This window comes from Microplitis mediator, chromosome 7 (assembly GCF_029852145.1).
Source record: "Microplitis mediator isolate UGA2020A chromosome 7, iyMicMedi2.1, whole genome shotgun sequence".
Classification (NCBI taxonomy): domain Eukaryota; kingdom Metazoa; phylum Arthropoda; class Insecta; order Hymenoptera; family Braconidae; genus Microplitis; species Microplitis mediator.
Window position 1 is genome coordinate 22,495,009 of NC_079975.1, and position 19,446 is coordinate 22,514,454.

Consider the following 19,446-nt stretch of genomic DNA (forward strand, 5'->3'; position numbering starts at 1 on the left):
AGAATTTTCGAATCAAAATACGAAATTTACCTTTTCAGTCCGGATATGACCGGATGACACTTTTTTTACAATAAAATTTTTATTATTTTAGTAATGAATTCTATGAAAAAATATTCAAATTGTCAAATACATACGAACAAGACAACTTTTCCATCGAAATCGATTAATTTAAGAGCACAAGACAATTATTTGAACTATTCGAATAAATCGAATCTCGAATCGAATGTTACTAATCGATTCGAATGATATTCGCACACCCCTAATAATAAGGGGAAGGGTGAGAGGAGCTAAATGACATTACGTTGGGTCCTTTCGGAGGGCCCCGTCGGAATGCCTCTTTTTCGTCTGCCTCAATGTCCATCTCGCCCTTCTCTAGTGGGGGTGAATTTTGTCACAGGCTGAGGGTAGCTCCTGACGTCAAAGGCTACAGGCCTCAAGATGCCTACCGAGCATCGGCTCGGTATTCAGGAAGGAGTAGATTACATGTAATTCAAGTAAAATAAATAAAGTAAATATTTAATTGAATTATTTATTTATATCTGAATACAAGCAAAAATATTTTATTATAAATAAATTACAATTATAATAATTTCTGATTACGGCAGACGATTTATGACCTTTTTTTTAACATTAAGTTCTCTATATATATTTTTATTTCTACAATTAATTATTTAACACCAAATGCTACGAGTTTTTTTTTTTTTTACGTAACTACTGTACAATTGTTGTGATGAAATTACAGAAAAAAAAATACATAAGTATCACATCGTGATGAAATTAGTGAAACAGAAATAATATCACATCACATTAATTGAGGTATTTATTTTGGTAGAAATGTTAATTTTTTTTATAAATAAATAATTAATATTTTTTGTAATTTAATTAGTTTTGATTTAAATGTTTAAGTAATTTAGCAAGTAATTATAATCTCATAAATTATTTATTATTAACAATTGTTTGAATTTAAAACTGAGTTTTCATACTCAATTTTTTTTTTAATGCGAGATACCTCATTAATCTCATTGAAATAATTTACGAGTTGTTTTATTTATTATTTTAATTTATTTATGCAATTATTATTTTTAGGGGTATGCGAATCGAGTTCGAATCGAATCGATTATCACTATTCGATTTTAAATTCGAATTTTTGAATTATTTGTAATTTTTTTAATGAATCTTTTCGAATTATCCGTTAATTCTAATGAGAAAGGGGTTTGAGATACAAGAATTTTTTTTTCTCAGTACCTTCGTTATTGAAATTCTTAAAATTTGTGACATTATTAAGCATCATTCCAAGAATATTCTGTGAAATTTTCATAAAAAAATATGGAAAAATAAGCCAGTGGTAGTGGGGAGAGACGAGTCACCAAAAAAAAGTCTTCATGCCGTAGGCAGGATAACTCATGACTGCTTCATCTGAAACCAAAAAACCCAAAAGATTTCTTTAGTACATAAGTTTATCTTAGATTTGACTGAAGGATTTTTTTTTTCAATAACTACTTATTTTTTAATTAAACAAAAAGAAGAATTTTTGGGAAAAATCAGAGTTTTTTGATTGCACCTTTACCAAAAATTCAAAAATGAATATTTAGTTTATTCCTTTGTTCAAATCCAAGATAAACTTATGTACTAAAGAAATCTTTTTGGTTTTTTGATTCAGACGAAGCAGTCATGAGTTATCCTGCCTACGGCATGGAGACTTTTTTTAATGACTCGTCTCTCCCCACTACCACTGGCTTATTTTTCCATAATTTTTAATGAACATTTCACAGAATATTCTTGGAATGATTCTTAATAATGTTACAAATTTTGAGAATTTTAATAAAGAACGTACTCTGAAAAAAATATTCTCTTTTTTTTTGTATCTGTTCCCTTTCCCCCTTTAAATTATTTGTAACTTTTCAAGTTTTTCGACTCAAATCGAGAAATATTTTATTATTTACAAAATTTTCGAATAATTCGGACAGTTTCAAAAATTCGAAAATTCACGAATAATTCGAAAATTTGGATTATTTATTTTGAAGTTCAAATTGAATAGTTCGATTCGATTCAATGCGAATAATTTGTAAGCTCAAACTATTTGCACACCCCTATTATTTAAAAAATTTTTTTCTAAGTATCGTAATGCAATTTAAATATTTAAAAAAATATTGAAGACTCTCTTTACAGCAGTCGTTAAATTCAAAAATTATTACAGTAATTTATAACAACAATTGCTGATAAATTATAAATTTATAAACAATTAATGATTTTAATTAAATTTCACCTTATTAATATTAATTTACATGTTTATGTATATTTATTTAATATGCTGTACAACTCAGTACACACTTCAATTTTTTTTCTCACTTAATTTATTTGTATAATAAAAACTAATGATTTTATTTACATCCTGTACTATAATTTGATTAAAAAAAAAAAATGTATGTTTAAAAATTTTAAATTAATTTTAAATTTAAATTAAATTGTGATGAATTAAAAGATATCGAGTTTTGAAAATAATTAAAATTACAATCAGTCGTAAAATGAAATAATATTATCATTATTATTATGATTAATATTTATATATAAGAATATAATTTTTCTATATATATTTATAGACAAATAATATCTGTTGTGATGACAGTATATATCTTATTGAATTAATTATAAATAATTTACGTTTATCGGTAAACAATTTTTAAAAATAAAAAGTAAAATTATTTTTTCGCGGGTTAATTTTTTTAAATACTTATTTAAAATATTCATAGACTGTGTTGTTTGATGTTTTAATTTAAAATAACATATTTAATTAGTTATTACATCACACAGATGTAATATAATCTGACCTCGTTATAAGACTATCATTATGTCATTGTTATAAACAGGGTGTCGCGTAAGTTTCAGAGAGAAACTAAGTCTTATAACGAAGTCCGACTGTTGTTTTAATTTATTTATTGTATAATCAAGTCTATTTGTAATTTTGTTCTAGTTAATTAAAGATGGTGGATTAGTTTATTATTATTATTTATAATTATTATCATTATTTATCGCTTGTATCTTCCTTTTATCAGTTGTAAAGCCTTGGCCATTAGGGGTGCTTTATTTTTTTTTATTATTCCTGATGCTGGAAAAATTAAATTTACCATTTTAGTATTATTATTATTTTTTTAATTTAGGGGGAAGGGAAATGAGCCCGATAAAATTTTTAATTAATTGTAATTATAAAAAAAAAAATATTTTTAAAAATTGCACCTGTAGATTTTTCAATTTTCTACATGTGCATTTTTAAAATTTTTTTTTTAAATTGATCTGTTGCAAAAAAACCAGAAAATTGTATATTGTCTGCTAACTTCAGGATCATGTATTATGGGGTTCAATGTTAAATAAACAATAATAATTTTTTACTTAAAAATTTTTTTATTTCTCCTGGCAGATAATTCGATTTTTTTTATTAATGACTGGATCATTGACACAAAATATTTGAAGATTTAAAAAAAATTGGACTGAAAAACTAAACTCACTTTTCGGGAACCCATTCTACTCCTTGATTTTTTTGTAATGAATGAATTATTAAATTAAAAATAAAAAACTTACTTGATGATTTGACACGTGACATAGGTGGTGCTGGTACAGAAACAGTAGTAGCGGCATTGGTACCACCAGTTAAAATTATTTTTTTCTTAATATCTGAGGAAGAAGTTGCTGATGATGTTCCATATCTAGCTTGTTTTCTTAATACATTTCTCGGTGGTTTAACGACATCGTCTACATAAGCCATTATTGTTGATCTTGCTGGCACTGATTTATCAATTGACTGCTTAATGTTTGCAGTCAGTGTTTTTAATTTAGCCTCTCTTTCATCTAAGCAGCGCTGGAAAATATAAAGGATTTTTTTCTTAGTACTCAATAATTAATAAATTTAATATCCAAAATTACAAAATTAATTCGTTTTAATTAAAAATCAGTATCTCATATCAAATCAATTAAAAAAAAAAATGCATATGTAGAAAATTAACAAAACTATTGATGTAATTTTTTTAAATATTTTTTTTTCAATAATTTACGTTCTGAAAAAAATCCAAAAATTATTAAACTTCGACTAACTTCGCTATCCTGTAGTACCATTGAAATTTTTTTTATAATAATTAATTTATAAAATATAACATGCAGAAATATAAAATAAATTTTTAATAACATATCAATAAATATGAATTTTTTAAAATTTTAAATCAGTATCTCATAAATTAAATAAATTTTTAAAAATGCGCGCAAAAATATTTCAAATGCATTTTTCATGATACTGAAGTCAGCCGACAACTAATAATTTTTGGATTTTTTTTTTAAATAATAAACTATAAAAAAAAGAAAATATTTTTAAAAATTGTACCTGTAATTCTTAAAATTTTCTACAAGTGCATATTTCCATTTATTTTTTTTTTTTTGTAATTTATTTGGTGGAACAAAAATCCCAAAATTTTTAATTATCTACTAACTTCAGGATCATCATTTTTACATGATCCTGAAGTTGGCAGACAATTCAAAATTTTCGGATGTTTTTCTACGAATCAATTGAACAAAAAAAAAACTTAAAATATGCACAGGTAGAAAATTAAAAAAACTACAGTGCAATTTTTAAAAATATGTTTTTTATGTAATTCATTATTTAAAAAAAAATCCAAAAAAGACGTCGGCTAATTTCAGTGTCAGTTTTGAAGAATGTGGATGTAGCAGACATTAGACAAATTTGAAATTATTAATAGAGTAAATAATCAATAAAATAAAATTTTAAAAAAATGCTCATTTAAGAAATTTTCAAACTTATAAGTGCATAAATTTTATTTTTTAAATTATTTATAATTTTAAAATTTTCTGATGTCTGCTACATTCACACTCGTAATGTAGCAGACATCAGAAAAATTTTTAATTATTAATAAATAGAGTAAATAATTAATAAAATCAAATTTTAAAAAAATGCGCATTTAAAAAATTTAAAAATTAATCAGTGTATTTTTTAAAAATATTATTTTTTAAATTATTTACTCTATTTATTTATAATTTTAAATTTGTCAGACTGCTTCATTTACACTCAGTCATTTTTTATGTCAGTATTGAATTTTGTTTAATTAAAATTTTTTTTTTAAATAATTGTAATTTTTCCAATAAAATAAAATAATTTAACTAAACAAAAATAAAAAAAAAACAATATTTAAAAATACTTAAAAAAATGTAAAATTTAAATATTAAAAAGTTTGGCGCCACGTGGCGCTGCAAGAAAAATGGAAAAAATAATTTTCAAACCCTAACCTCCAGCATCATAAAATATATAAAAGACAATTGTCACTCGTCATATCAGTAAAAAAAATTTTTATCGACTATTTATAAAAAAAATATCAAATTACCTGGTCCAGAAAATTACATAATCATAAATAATGATTTAAAGTTACTAAAATAACATAAGTAAATATATATTAAAAAGTTTTATAATAAATATAACAATATATAAAAATGCGTAATTACAAGAGAAAAACCGAACGAGGTCTGATACCTAAAACCGTGATGATCCAAGCCGCTAAAGAAGTTTTGCTTTTAAAAAAATCAAATCGCAGTGTCGCGAATCACTACAGTATCCCGCGGACGACATTAGTGAGATTTTGTTCTAAAATTCAAATAGACGATTTGAAAAATGACGATCTGGTTAAAATAAATGTGGGTTATGAGGCTATGAAAAAAGTATTTTCATTTCAACAAGAGCATGATCTCATAAATTACATAAATAAATTACGGAGCGAAAATATTAACAAAAGTTCAAATTCAAATTCAAATTTGAATTCTGGTGACGACGATAATTATCACAATGAATTGACAGGACGTCAATTGAGAAAATTTGCGTACGAGTATGCTGTTAGTCTGGGAATAAAGTATCCGTCATCTTGGTCCAATAATCAGATGGCTGGTCCTGAATGGCTGTCAGCATTTTTACGAAGACACCAGGAACTAAACGTCAAACGTCGTAGTCATTGTAAACAATTGCCTAGTAATAGTGTCTCCTGTGGTAATTCAACTGGTGGTGGAGGTGCTGGTACTGCTCCTGGTAACATCGAGGAACTCAATGTCGATACATTTCTCGATAATTTCAAAACAATTCTTGATGATTTGAAATTAACTCATCATGATTTATTAAAAATGGGCAGTAATCCCCAAAGTGTCGGTATCAATCCATCAGTTGATGGAGGAATAAATCAAATTGGTCAGCAGTTGAGCGAAAATATTGAAAGTAGTGATGATAAATATTATTTGGAAGCTAAACCAGGATGCAGCAGTCAGGTAACTGATGATAATTTGAATATTAAAAGTGAAAATAATAATGACTTTAATAATGATGCTGATGGGGATGAATATGAGAATGATCAAGATCAAGATCATGATCTGGAGATTAAAAAAAAAGCTGCTGAAGAAAATCTTGAGCTGAATAAGAAGAGAAAAAAATCAGATGGAATTAAGGGGAGAGTCGGAAGGAAGAGACGGAGCGGAAGTAAAAAAAAGGACGGCAATGATGGGGATGATGAAGACGATGACAAAGATTATGTGGCGAGAGATATTGCGGTGATGAAGAGCGAGTCGAGTAGTAAGAGAACTCGACAGTCGACACGATTGAGGAACAAAAAATCCTCGGGGGAAGAACATGATGAGGAAAATTGTTTGGCTTGCAGATCTGGGCTCACGTGGGTACAGTGTAATCTGTGCGAGGTTTGGGTCCATGACAAGTGTTCATCAACATCGACTACTACTGAAGATAACGATAATAAAAAGGACATACTTTATCTCTGTGCTACTTGTCATTGATCATTTTTCAATGAGGGTGATTATGATACTGGGATTTTTAGTCGAAAAATATCAGGAATAACTTTGGCATTCAAGTTATTCATTTTTAAGGGTAACAAATATCTTTTATAAAGACATAGTTCAATTACAAGGATTTCATTTTGTTGTTTTGAAAATGCAGTTTTTTTTATATTTTCTTGATACGAAAAAAAGTTGTCAGAATTCTGGTAAATTGCATGAGTGCGAGAAAAAAGATGATACGGAAGTTAGCGACAATTAGTAATTTTCGATTTTTTTTCACCAAATCAATTACAAAAAATAAACTAAAAATATGCACACGTAGAAAATTTAAAAAACTACAGGTGCAATTTTTTCAAATTTTTTTTTTTATAATTTATTGTTAAAAAAAAAAATTAAAAAATTGTTAGACGTCAGATAACTTCAGTATCATAAAAAAATTAGATCCTGAAGTAGACAATTTACAATTTTTTGGACAAATCGACTCCAAAAAAAAAAATAAAAAAATGCACATGTAGAAAATTTTAAAAAGTACAAGTGCAATTTTTTTTCAAAACGATACATTAAAAAAATTGCACCTGTAGTTTTTTTAATTTCCTACATGTGCATTTTTTTCTTCAAATTTAATTGGTAAAAAAAAACCAAAAATTTTTAATTGTCTGCTGACTTCAGTATCAAAAAGTTCCGTTAAAACTTTTTTTTACTCAGGAAGAGGACTGATGACATTTCCGTAAATTTCAAAGTCAAAAATGTCCCTGATTATTTTAAAAATTTCCGCGTGTTCTCTAATTTAAATAATAATTAATTAAAATTCAACAGATTTTTTTATTACAATTAAATACTTTTTAAACCACTGAGTAATTAATAAAATAATCATTACCACAAAACATATTAATGATTATCATCACCTGGTTTTTTAAAAAAATATAAATAAATTTTATTGGTCTGCATTTAGAGAACTGACTCGTCATGTAAATTAATTAGTCATTACCTGTCTTCAATAATTAATTAATTTAAATATTTTGTGTTCGTTTAATTATTATTCCGCAAGTTACATCAATTAAAAATATTACTGATAAATATCAAACTTTACTTGCATACTTTTAAGTTTAAAAAATTAATTAATTTTCCCTCTATTATTACCAGTATTAAATTTTTTTTTTTTTTTTAAATGAAAATTTCTTGTAGTTTGTCGTCACTTATATTTTTTAATTATAAATAATTATTGTAGTAAATATTTAATTTTTAAAAATTAATCGTTACCGCGAGTACTCGTGAAAATTTTTTTCATTAATTGTAATACTGATTTAAATTTAAAAAAAATATAAAATAATTAAAAACATCATTAAATAGTTGATAAATATAATAATGAAATTAATTAATTAATAAACTAATGTCTTCGTAATTATAATAAATAATTACCATTATTAAAAATTAGTATTTAAAATTTAAAAATAATTATGTGTATTAATTTATGTTACGATTCCATTTAATATTTATATTTTTAACTTTTTTGTATTTTTTTACTCTGTATTTTTGTTTATTTAAAAATAAATTTTTCAATAGCATTTAAATTTATTTGTAATTTTCAAATTAATTATTAAATGAATAAACAAATAAATTTTACTTACCATGTACATTTCACGCCATGATTCCATTTCTTCACGCTCTCTGTTACGGAATTCCCGGTTGCAGTGGAACTTCCAGAGTGTGTCGGTGTCTTCAATCAAATATGGATTGTAGTGTTCGATCATGTACAATTGATCAGCGGTGGCACGATCCAGTACGGGTTTTAAAAGGTAATAAGGTACTCCTCCAGTACATTCAAGTGCTTCGATATTTTCTATCAACACTCGGATACATAATTCGTAGAGAGACGGTACACTTGTGTAACTTGTTTTATTACCAGAGTAGACTTTGGTTCTGTAAGAAGAAAAAAAAATATTTATGTTAATTATTGTAATTATTAATGATATCGCGTTTCAGATACAAAGTGCGTATACTAGTACGAGGTACCGATGAAAAGAAATAAGGGCAAAAAAAAAAAAATTTTTTATTACTAGTCAATGTAATTTTAATTTATGTTTATAAAATAAAGAATATAAATTTTTAATTTTTTATGGACCCTTAAAATGAAATAAGAACCGGAAACCATAAGGGCGTATAAAGTTTTTTTTTTCATGCTTTCAAGTAAAAAAAAAATTAATTGGTAGATGAAAAAAATGTTTGGAAGTCCTTAAGGTTCCAGGAACGATAAGGTCGTAGAGAAATTTTTGTCTGATAATTAGTGGATTTTTTATTTGAAAATATGGAAATATAAACAACTTTATGCGCCCTTATGGTTTCTGGTACTTATCCCTGGAACCTTAAAGGCGAAAAAAAAATTTTCAGTACCAATTGATGTACTTTTGATTTATAAGTTTATAAAATAAAAAATATAAATTTTGGATTTTTTTATAGGCCCTTAGAAGGAGATAATCACCGGGAATCATAAGGGCGTATTTTTTTTAATTCATACTTTTGAGTAAAAAAAAAATTGATTGGATAAAAAAATTTTTTTTACGCCCTTAAAGTTCCAGGGATAAGTTCCGGGAACCTTAAGGGCGTAAAAAAAAAATTTTCCTGATAATTGATGGATTTTTTATTTGAAAATACGAAAATATAAAAAACTTTATGCGCCCTTATGGTTCCTGGTACTTATCCCTCGAACCTTAAGGGCGAAAAAAAATTTTTTCAGTACCAATTGATGTACTTTTGATTTATAAGTTTATAAAATAAAAAATATAAATTTTGATTTTTTTGTATATGCCCTTACAAGGAAATAAACACCGGGAACCACAAGGGCGTATACAAATTTTTTTTTTTCATATTTTTGAATAAAAAATAAATCAATTATCAGATAAAAAAATTTCTTTTACGCCCTTAAGGTTCCAGGGATAAATTCTAGGAACCTTAAGGGCGTAAAATTTTTTTTTAATTTACAAATTTAAAGTAAAACGATCAAGGTAAAAGCCTCTATACCTGCTTACTTTTCATTGGAATGAGATCAAATCACTCAATATAAATTAATAAATAAAATGAAAAACCATATTTTTTTTGTAGTTATTTTTTGAAGTTTCGAGTATTAGAATAAAATTTAAGTTTGAAGAATAATGTTGATAATTAATTATTATTAATTTTTTAAATAAGGTCCTTGAATGTACCCATAGTCGCTCGCTAAAAGTTGTGATGTACCATTACTCGACCAACACATGGCCCCATAGTCGCTCAAAGACAATATCAATTAAACTATGATAAGTTTATTGATTCGGACAAATAATTTATAAATTATACTACTTTATTCTTTCATAATATAAAATTTCATGAATTTTAAAAATGTATTTAATAAGATATAGTTATGACAATTCTTAAAAAATTTGACGTACCCTAAATTTAATCTAACGAATGAACGTTAAAGTAAAAAATGCCCGGCTTTGCGCGATTTTGAAAACAGTCACTTAATTTAAATTTATAATCTATTATAAAATGATTTTCTACATCATATTTTAATATATTTAGATTCACAAATAATTATTTATCAATAATAATATTTTTAGTTGTGATTTTTTTTTATAAAAATTATAAAAAAACGCATTAAACAGTTAAAGTGAGCGACTAGTGGTACTGAGCGGGTATAGGGGCTTTTGCCTTACTTTTGATTTATAAGTTTATAAAATAAAGAATATAAATTTTGATTTTTTTTAAAAAAGAAAAAATATAAATTTAAATTAAAAAATAAAAATAAAAATTTTATTTTTTGAAAAAAATAAAAATATTTCTACGCTTTTTTTGCATCCAAGAACCATAAGGGCGTATTATTATATAATTATTATGTAACGTAATATATAATATAATGGATTATTTCTTACCTAATGTTTTTAGCATAAATAGCATCATTGAGTGCTTTGTCCTCTTCCATTCGACGATAAATCGGATTCATGTGATTTACTGGTAATGGTTTGTAATTAGCACTAATCTCTGGTAATGTTGACGCAAGATCCACATTCAATGGTTTTAATTTTATCTTCGGTGACAATAGATAAAGTATCTGAAATATATATGAATAAATTTATTAGTCATTTTTAATTTATAATGGAAAATTGATTTATTTCCATGGGATTTTTTTTTCTTGTTTTACAAAATATTTTATCAGCAGATCCAATGACCGATCAAAACCAAACAGCTGATAAATTTTTATATAATATAAATTTATATAATTTATTTAGGGCAAATAATTAAAAAAAATGAATAATTGTCAATAAAAAACAATATTTAAAAATCTAATTCTATTTTATTTTTAAATATTTAAATTACTTGATAAAAAAAAATTTTTGAAAATTAATCTTACGTCAGTTACTCGATAATTGATCGGATGTTGGATCTCTTACGTTATTAATTATAATTATAATTAAATTATGAAACGATGAATAAAAATTAGCATAAGAAAAAATTCCAAGCTGAGAAAAAATAAAAAAACAATCGCGGAATTTATCAACATAACCAACAACAACTTTACTGAAGTTAATTTTGTTTTATATTTTTATTACATAATTCAAGTATCGATTTGAAAAAATACTCCGACAAAAAGTATTCCAATACGGATACTAATTACTTAATTACGAAAATCTTTGACGGGATTAAATGGATGAAATTTTTGAATAATTTGCAAGATCGGCATAAGTTAATATTTTTTTAAATTGGGAAATAAAAAAAGTTTAATAAACTCAGTATAAAAAAAATTATTCTAATCCCTGGTAAATAAATATCATCCGTTTTTTAATTTGAATTTAAAAATTAAATGTCAATCTCTATTGCCAGCTTTTTTTAAGCGTCAGTTTAACGCCATTTTGTTCAACAAAAAGTTTTTGATTTATACAGAGAAAAATTTTTTCAAACTATTGCATATTTGTACCACAAGAAATTATGATCTTGAAATTGACAAAAATTTTCTGATTGTTTTTTTCAATATCAATTACAAAAAAAAATAAACTAAAAAAATGCACATGTAGAAAATTAAAAAAACTATCGGTGCAATTTTTCCAAATATTTTTTTTTTTTATAATTTATCATTTTGAAAAATAATAAAAAAATTATTAGACGTCGGCTCAATTCAGTATCATTGTTTTATGATCCCGAAAGTGACAGACAATTTTCGGATTTTTTTTTTCATTATCAATTACAAAAAAAAAAAATTTTTAAAAATGCACATGTAGAAAATTAAAAAAACTGTCGGTGCAATTTTTCCAAATATTTTTTTTTTCATAATTTATCATTTTGAAAAATAATTCAAAAATTATTAGACGTCGGCTCAATTCAGTATCATTATTTTATGATCCCGAAAGTGACAGACAATTTCCGGATTTTTTTTTCAACATCAATTACAAAAAAAAAAAAAATAAACTAAAAAAATGCAGTTGTAGAAAATTAAAAAAACTGTCGATGCAATTTTTCCAAATATTTTTTTTTTTCATAATTCATCATTTTGAAAAATAATCAAAAAATTATTAGACCTCGGTTACCCCGTGTCATAAAATAAACTAAATTAAAAATAATAAAAAAATACTCACTTCCTCGTCCTTGGGAGACGACGATTCAGTCTTAATTTTATCCGTTTTCTGAGCCGAAGTACCAGCTTCCGGTTTATTACTTTTTATTGATATGATAGGGGATGTTGGAACTTTCTTACGTGAAAAAGACGTTGATGCCGTACACATTCCAAGTGCTTCAGCAAAACTAGCACCTAAAAATACCAAATTGAGTAATTGGTTAATTAATAAATCAATAGGCGTTAATTAATATAATAAAAAAAAAATTTACCAGAATTACAATCGATTCCTTCATGGCCATTGAATTTTTTACTTTTCTTCTCTTTATGTTTCTTGTCCTTATCCTTGCTCTTATCTTTATCCTTATCTTTACTATCTGGTGATTTTTTTTCTTTAATCTTCTCACTGTGTTTATTTTTATCAGTATCCTTAGAACTAGAAGTTGAACGACCGCGTGATTTACAAGCTGAAGACGATGACTCCCGTACCTCATCTTTTTTTTTTTCTTGCCTTCGATGCTCTGAAGATTTACTGCTATCACTTTTAACTTTATGTTTACTACTTGAACTTGAATGTTTATGTTTATCATCCCTATCACCAGTTTTATCTTTCGACTTTTCTTTCTTAACACAGCCAGTTTCCTTGGATTTAGAAACACGTGGGGGCGATTCAGGTGACTCTGACTTAATGTTTATTTTTATTTTATCACACTCGTTATCAGAAATTTCATTAGTATCAGTACCACTTTTGTCGTCATCATCATCGGATTCATCGACTGTTGAACTTCTTCGTCGTTTATCCACGTGCTTTTCATTTGCCGAACTATCGCGTTTACGTTTACGATCACTGCTACTGTGTCCGTTATGTTTTGAATATTCATGCGATGACACTTTCAATGATTCTTTGTCTTTATCTTTTCTTACTGTCTTATTACTACTGTTATTAATTATATTGTTATCATCTTTTCGGGAACTATGTCTGTCACTTTTGCTGCTCGACTCACGATGACTTTTAGATTTTTTCTCATGGATTTCATGTCGCGTATTGGTATCTTCTAGTTTATCATTATTATTTATTGACGATGATGATGATGATGAAGATGAGGACTTTGAGTGATGTCTACGGCGATCATTATTATCGGTGTTTGATTTATTTGATTTAGATCGTGATAGATCTGATGAATTGTTAGACGAATGTTTGGAAGATCGTGATTCGTGTCGTGAATTACTACCACGTTCATGCAATTCACTTAATTTATGGCTGAAATTAAATAATTTTATTGTTAATACTTGTAACTACTAAACAAAAATTTGAAATTTTACTGTCAACAATTTAAATATTTAATTTTTAATTTATAGTAAAAAATATCTTGATACTGAAGTGAGCAGACGTCTAATAATTTTTGGATTTTTTTTTAAATGGTAAATTATAAAAAAAAAATAATTTGGAAAAATTGCACTTATAAATTTTTGAATTTTCCAAATGTGCATATTTTTAGTTTTTTTTTTTTAAATTGATGTTAAAAAAAAAAATCCGGAAATTTTTGATTGTGTCAATTTCAGGATCACAAAATATGAATGATACTGAAATTAACCGACGTCTAATAATTTTTGAAATTTATTCAAAATAATAAATTATTAAAAAAAAAATATTTGAAAAATTGCACTTATAGTTTTTTCAATTTTCTACATGTGCATATTTTTAGATTTTTTTTTTTTTCAATTAAATTGTAGAAAAAAAAATCAGAAAATTTTTAATTGCTTGCTAACTTCAGGATCATAAATATATGATACTGAAATCAGACGTCTAATAATTTTTGGATTTTTTTTTTAATGGTAAATTATAAAGAAAAAAATATTTGAAAAAATTGCACCTAAAGATTTCTGAATTTTCTAAATGTGCATATTTTTACTTTTTTTTTGTAATTGATGTTGAAAAAAAAAATACGAAAATTGTTGATTGTAAATTTCGAGATCAAAAATATCATGTGGATGTAAATTTAAAATAAAATAATAAATACCTAGATGAAGTACGAGTATGACTTTCATCTTTGTCAACACCAGAATCAGAATTATCAGTGTAACCTCCAGAAACATCTGGTACACAGTTATCATCATCGTCATCATCGTCACTTCTCTCTTCATCAACGACCATTATTTTCCATTTGGCAACCAGTGCTTTAGCAGCATCTCCAACAGTACCATCGTATTTCCTCAGTGCATTTACTGTCCTTCCTACCCCCGTTTCCTGGAGATGTTGCACTGTTACCGGCAAGTCGTGTAGTTTTCTTATGCATCTTAAAACCTGAACAATTTATAAAAAATTTCATTATTAAAAATTTTACATCAACAATAAAAAATATCATCCTGATGTTAGCAGACATCTGACAGTTTATGATACTGAAGTTAGCCGACGTCAAATAATTTTTTGATTTTTAAAAAGACGATAAATTATAAAAAAATTGCACTTATAGTCTTTTTAATTTTCTACATGTGCATTTTTTCAGTTTCTTTTTTTCTTCAAATTTAAATATTCAAAGTAAAATCCTAAAATTTTTAATTGTCTGCTGACTTCAGGATCATGACAATTTTCATTCTTTTCAACAATTAAATTAAAAAAAAAAAAAAACTAAAAAAATGCGCATGCAAGAAATTAAAAAAACTGCGAGTGCATTTTTTTGAAATATTTTTTTTTTACATAAAAAAATTATTAAACGTCGGCTAATCAGTATCAAAAATTAAAACAAAAAAATGAAACAATTAATTGTCATATTGAAATTTAAAATTTCAAAATTCAAAAAAATTTATTTAAAAACCAAAAAAAATGTTAAGTAAATAATTTTACTATAATATAAAATCAACTGTTTTTTTTTCGACTTCATTAACAGCTGGTAATTGACGTAATTATTTATTGAATAATTAAAAATAAATATTGTTAATTAAATCAATGAGAATAATTTGATTAATTGTTCACTAAAATATATAATAATAATACATATATTTATTATTAATTTAAAAATTAAAAAATTAAATAAATTCAATTAAAATAATCGACACATTTGAGGTTATCCACGGAAAGTATTTTTCTAAAATAATTACGTCAAGGAATAAGATTTAATATATATGTTAATAATAATAAATGAATATATAAATAAATAAACTCACTCTTGGCTCGTCGTCAGGATATTTTTCGATACTTCTCTGATAATGTTGGATTTGATTGACAACAGGAATTTCAGACATATTGTTAACTTTGTTACTATATATATATAGAGAGAGAGATATATGTATATATGTGTATGGATGTATATATGTAGATAAATATATAACGTATAGGGTTTAACAGTAGACTTTAAACTGTATAACACTAAAATATAAATTTAAATGTATGACGGATTTGAATGCGTGATGCTTTTGCTGGAGATTACAGAGAACTGAAGCAGAAGTCAACAGACAGCTTCAGGTTTACATACTAAAATATGACTGAAATTACTCGACAATATTCGGGTATCTTCGGATTAGTATACCTGGGAATCATTTTTTGAATAAGAGACCGAAGAGTGGGGGTAAGGATTTGGGAACCGAAGATTATTATTATGACATCTGAGGTATAATTTATTTTTAATTACTTGTACTTAGTGTATTAATACTTTAATATACAATATATAGGAAATAAATGAGTTAATAACAGGTGTAATTAAGAAATATATATGTAATAGAGTATAAATTTTTATGTTATGATTTATTGGAATAGGAAATTTTTGAATGAGTAAAGTTAGCGGTCATTTGAAAATTTTTAAAAATGAAACGAAAAATAAAAATGTTTATAAAGTAAAAATAAAAAAATGCATGTTTAGAAAATTCAAAATTCAGTACATGCATTTTTTTAAATTTTGTTATTTTAATTATTTAATTTTTTTTATATGGAATTCAAAAATTGTGTCTGCTACACTTGCGCTCATAATTTTTTGATGATACTGAAATTGGCAGACGTCTAATAATTTTTGAATTTTTTTAGAAATGATAAATTTTTAAAATAAAAATATTTTTAAAAATTGCACCTGTAGTTTTTGGAATTTTTTACATGTGCATATTTTTTTTTTGCACTTCAGTTGTTGAAAAAAAAATCCGAAAATTGTCAATTGTCTGCTAACTTCAGGATCACATTTTTTGTGATCCTGAGATTGACAAAGTCGACAATCAGATTTTTTATTTTCAACATCGATTGGAAAAAAAAAAAAACTAAATAAATGCATGGTTAGAAAATTTGAAAAACTGTAGGTGCAATTTTTTCAAATATTTTTTTTTATAATTTATAGTTTTGAAAACTAATCAAAAAACTATGAGTGTAAATGTAACTGTGAAGCGGGAATTTTTAAAACTTTCAAATAAGTTAATAAAATGTGAGTAGAATACAAATTTTAAAACAGATACTAAAGTTAATAATTCTTGGACGGTAGATTATAAAAAAAAAAATATTTGAAAAAATTGCATCTATAGTTTATTCAATTTTTCACGTGCATATTTTTAGTTTTCATTTTTTTTAAATTGATTTGTTGAAACATAATCGGCAAATTATTAATCGTCAGTAGACTTGAGGATCATTCTTTATTATCATATTTTTTAAAATCGTCTAATATGACCCTGAACTTTAATCTGTTTACATATTAATTTTATAGAGACGGAGTAAAAAAATATTTTTAAATGGAAATTTTTATGTCGAAATCATAAATATCGTATACTCAAATGTAGAACTTTAAGCAAAAAAATTAATTATGAGTTAACTTTAAAATTTAAGACAGAATTTTGAATTACTCAGTTATTTGTGTTGTAATTATACTGAAAACTTTGTTATCTATTAGTCTAAAAGTGTGATTTTATCATGAAATTTTTAAACTGCGATTATAGAATCCAATATTTGCATAATAATGAATGTGAGTCAGTTTTCTCTTTAAGTATTTTCTGTTGTATCATTTCATTAAGAGGATTACAGTAAAATTAAAAGCCGAAAAGACTTGAAGTAATAAAATTTAAAGGTACGGCGCCAGTGACCTGAACGCATGCGGGCAAATGTCATCACAATAGTGACCGATTAAATATTTTCTCAAGATAGATTTTTACCGATGATTACCCTTATAATTTTAAGAGGATTATATTTCAATTGTTGAGCCAAAATTTTCTAAATAAGAGGATAAATTTAATGAGTGTGAATGTAGTAGACATCAGACAGATTTAAAGTTATGAATAAATAGAGTAAATACCCAGGTGGCACAAAAAAAAAATTGTTAACTTTACGTTAACAATTAGTCCCTGATTAAAAAAAATAATTAAAAAGTGTTTAAAATGATTTGTTTTTTAATCATTTTAAATACTTTGTAATCATTTAAATCATTTCTAATCCTGTCTCTTATGGACATTTAACGTGTGAAATCATTTTTAATCATTTTTTTAAATCAGGGGTTACACTATAACAAATTGTTGCCTTAAATTTAACAAAAAGTCAACAATTTTTTTTTGTGCCGCCTGGGTAATTAAAAAAATAATATTTAGAGAAAATGCACTTATTAATTTCAAAATTTTTTGTTCATTTACTCTATTTATTTATAATTTTAAATTTGTCTGATGTCTGCTACATTCACACTCATTAAATTTTGTGTTTATCCATATGAATTACCTAAAAGTTTTGAAAATAATTGCATAAAATTTTTATCTTTAAAATTCAAACTCTTGTAAAAATCAAATTTTCACATTACAATTCTTTTAGTACTTATTTTACTTCACAATTGATTTGTGAAAATAAATGACCACAGTAGTACACTTGCCCTGGTAGTCAAGTTGGCCCTGAAAGTTGACATTTCCATAAATTGACGGCAACTTTCCGAGAAACTTGACGACAACTTTCAGTTTGTGTAACTGTTGCCTACAAGTTGACTACAAGTTGCTCAGAAAGTTGTCAACAGGTTGCGGCAGTATATTGTCGACAAGTTTCGGAGCAACTTGTAGTCAACAGTTACACAAGCTGAAAGTTGTCGTCAAGTTGGTCGCAACTCATGTACACAAACTTTCTGATCAGAAACTTTGGCTATCAGGATGACTTTGTGATGTCTCTGTGAGATAGAAGTGTTGAGGCTGTTTTTTGATCTATCGATAAGACACCAAAATATTGACAAAGCGATCAAAAATTTATGATACCGAAAAATATCTGCTTAAAAGACTCGACAAGTGACGACGGAAATTAAATTACTTTTTTTTTGGGCGGAAAAAAGAAGACAAATTTCCTATGACTCCTAGAACCAACATCTGTCTTATTCATACACGGAAAAAATGAACTATAGAAATTGAGAACGACAAGTATTATAATGATAAAGTAATCAGTAAAAATTATCATTCTAAATAGTAATATTTACGTTCATGATTAAATCGTGAATAATTACAGGATAAGTATGAAAATTTATTGTCTATGCAAGTAAAATTACTATTTGAACATTAAAAATCGTAACTGATACCTGGAAAATTGACACGTATTATAAAATTTATTATTTTGAATGTTAAAATTCCCCATATTGACACCCGGGTTTCGGGTTATAATTTCAAACACTAATTTTTAAAGTATATTTTTTTCCGTGTATAGAAAAATTTGACTTTGAGACAAAAAAAAAAATTTGTCTTGTCTTTTTGAAAGACATCTTAAAATTTTCTCTGTGCTCGGACTCAAAAAATCAAATTCTATTGCAATATTAAATTTATCTAAGTCCTTTTTAATTTGAAATTTTTCTGTCTTTTTCTAAAAGAAATTCTTTTATATATATATATGTACATATATATGTATATCGCGTTACTCAAAATATACAGTCTTTTGGCTCTATCGTTTTTTTATAAAATATTTTCTTACAAAAATTGAAATATCCAAGTAATATAAAACTAATTTCTTCCTTCGAAAAATTTGAAAAAAAAATCATATTACAAGTAATTTTTTTACTCAACAACAATAAAAATTTTACTATCAAAAGCTTTATCATAAATTATCAATTATGATTTCC

The 19,446-nt window shown here is 25.6% G+C and overlaps 1 protein-coding gene across 3 annotated transcripts in view; it reads right to left on the reverse strand.

Moving 5' to 3' along the window:
- Positions 1-515: 515 nt before the first annotated feature.
- Positions 516-19,446, reverse strand: part of LOC130672064 (transcription elongation factor B polypeptide 3) — a 47,462-nt gene continuing 28,531 nt past the window's right edge. Inside the window, exons 1-8 of one of the 3 annotated variants that reach the window (XM_057476289.1) lie at positions 15,572-15,863; positions 14,428-14,711; positions 12,679-13,667; positions 12,429-12,601; positions 10,731-10,909; positions 8,454-8,745; positions 3,577-3,853; positions 516-1,416 (exon numbers count right to left, since the gene is read on the reverse strand). In XM_057476289.1, the coding sequence (XP_057332272.1) occupies positions 1,364-1,416; positions 3,577-3,853; positions 8,454-8,745; positions 10,731-10,909; positions 12,429-12,601; positions 12,679-13,667; positions 14,428-14,711; positions 15,572-15,649 (2,325 nt within the window). In that variant the 5' untranslated portion in view covers positions 15,650-15,863 and the 3' untranslated portion in view covers positions 516-1,363. Of the gene's footprint in view, positions 1,417-2,534; positions 3,107-3,576; positions 3,854-8,453; positions 8,746-10,730; positions 10,910-12,428; positions 12,602-12,678; positions 13,668-14,427; positions 14,712-15,571; positions 15,864-19,446 lie in introns of those variants that run through there. The other 2 variants (XM_057476287.1, XM_057476290.1) reach the window with 2 other exon arrangements.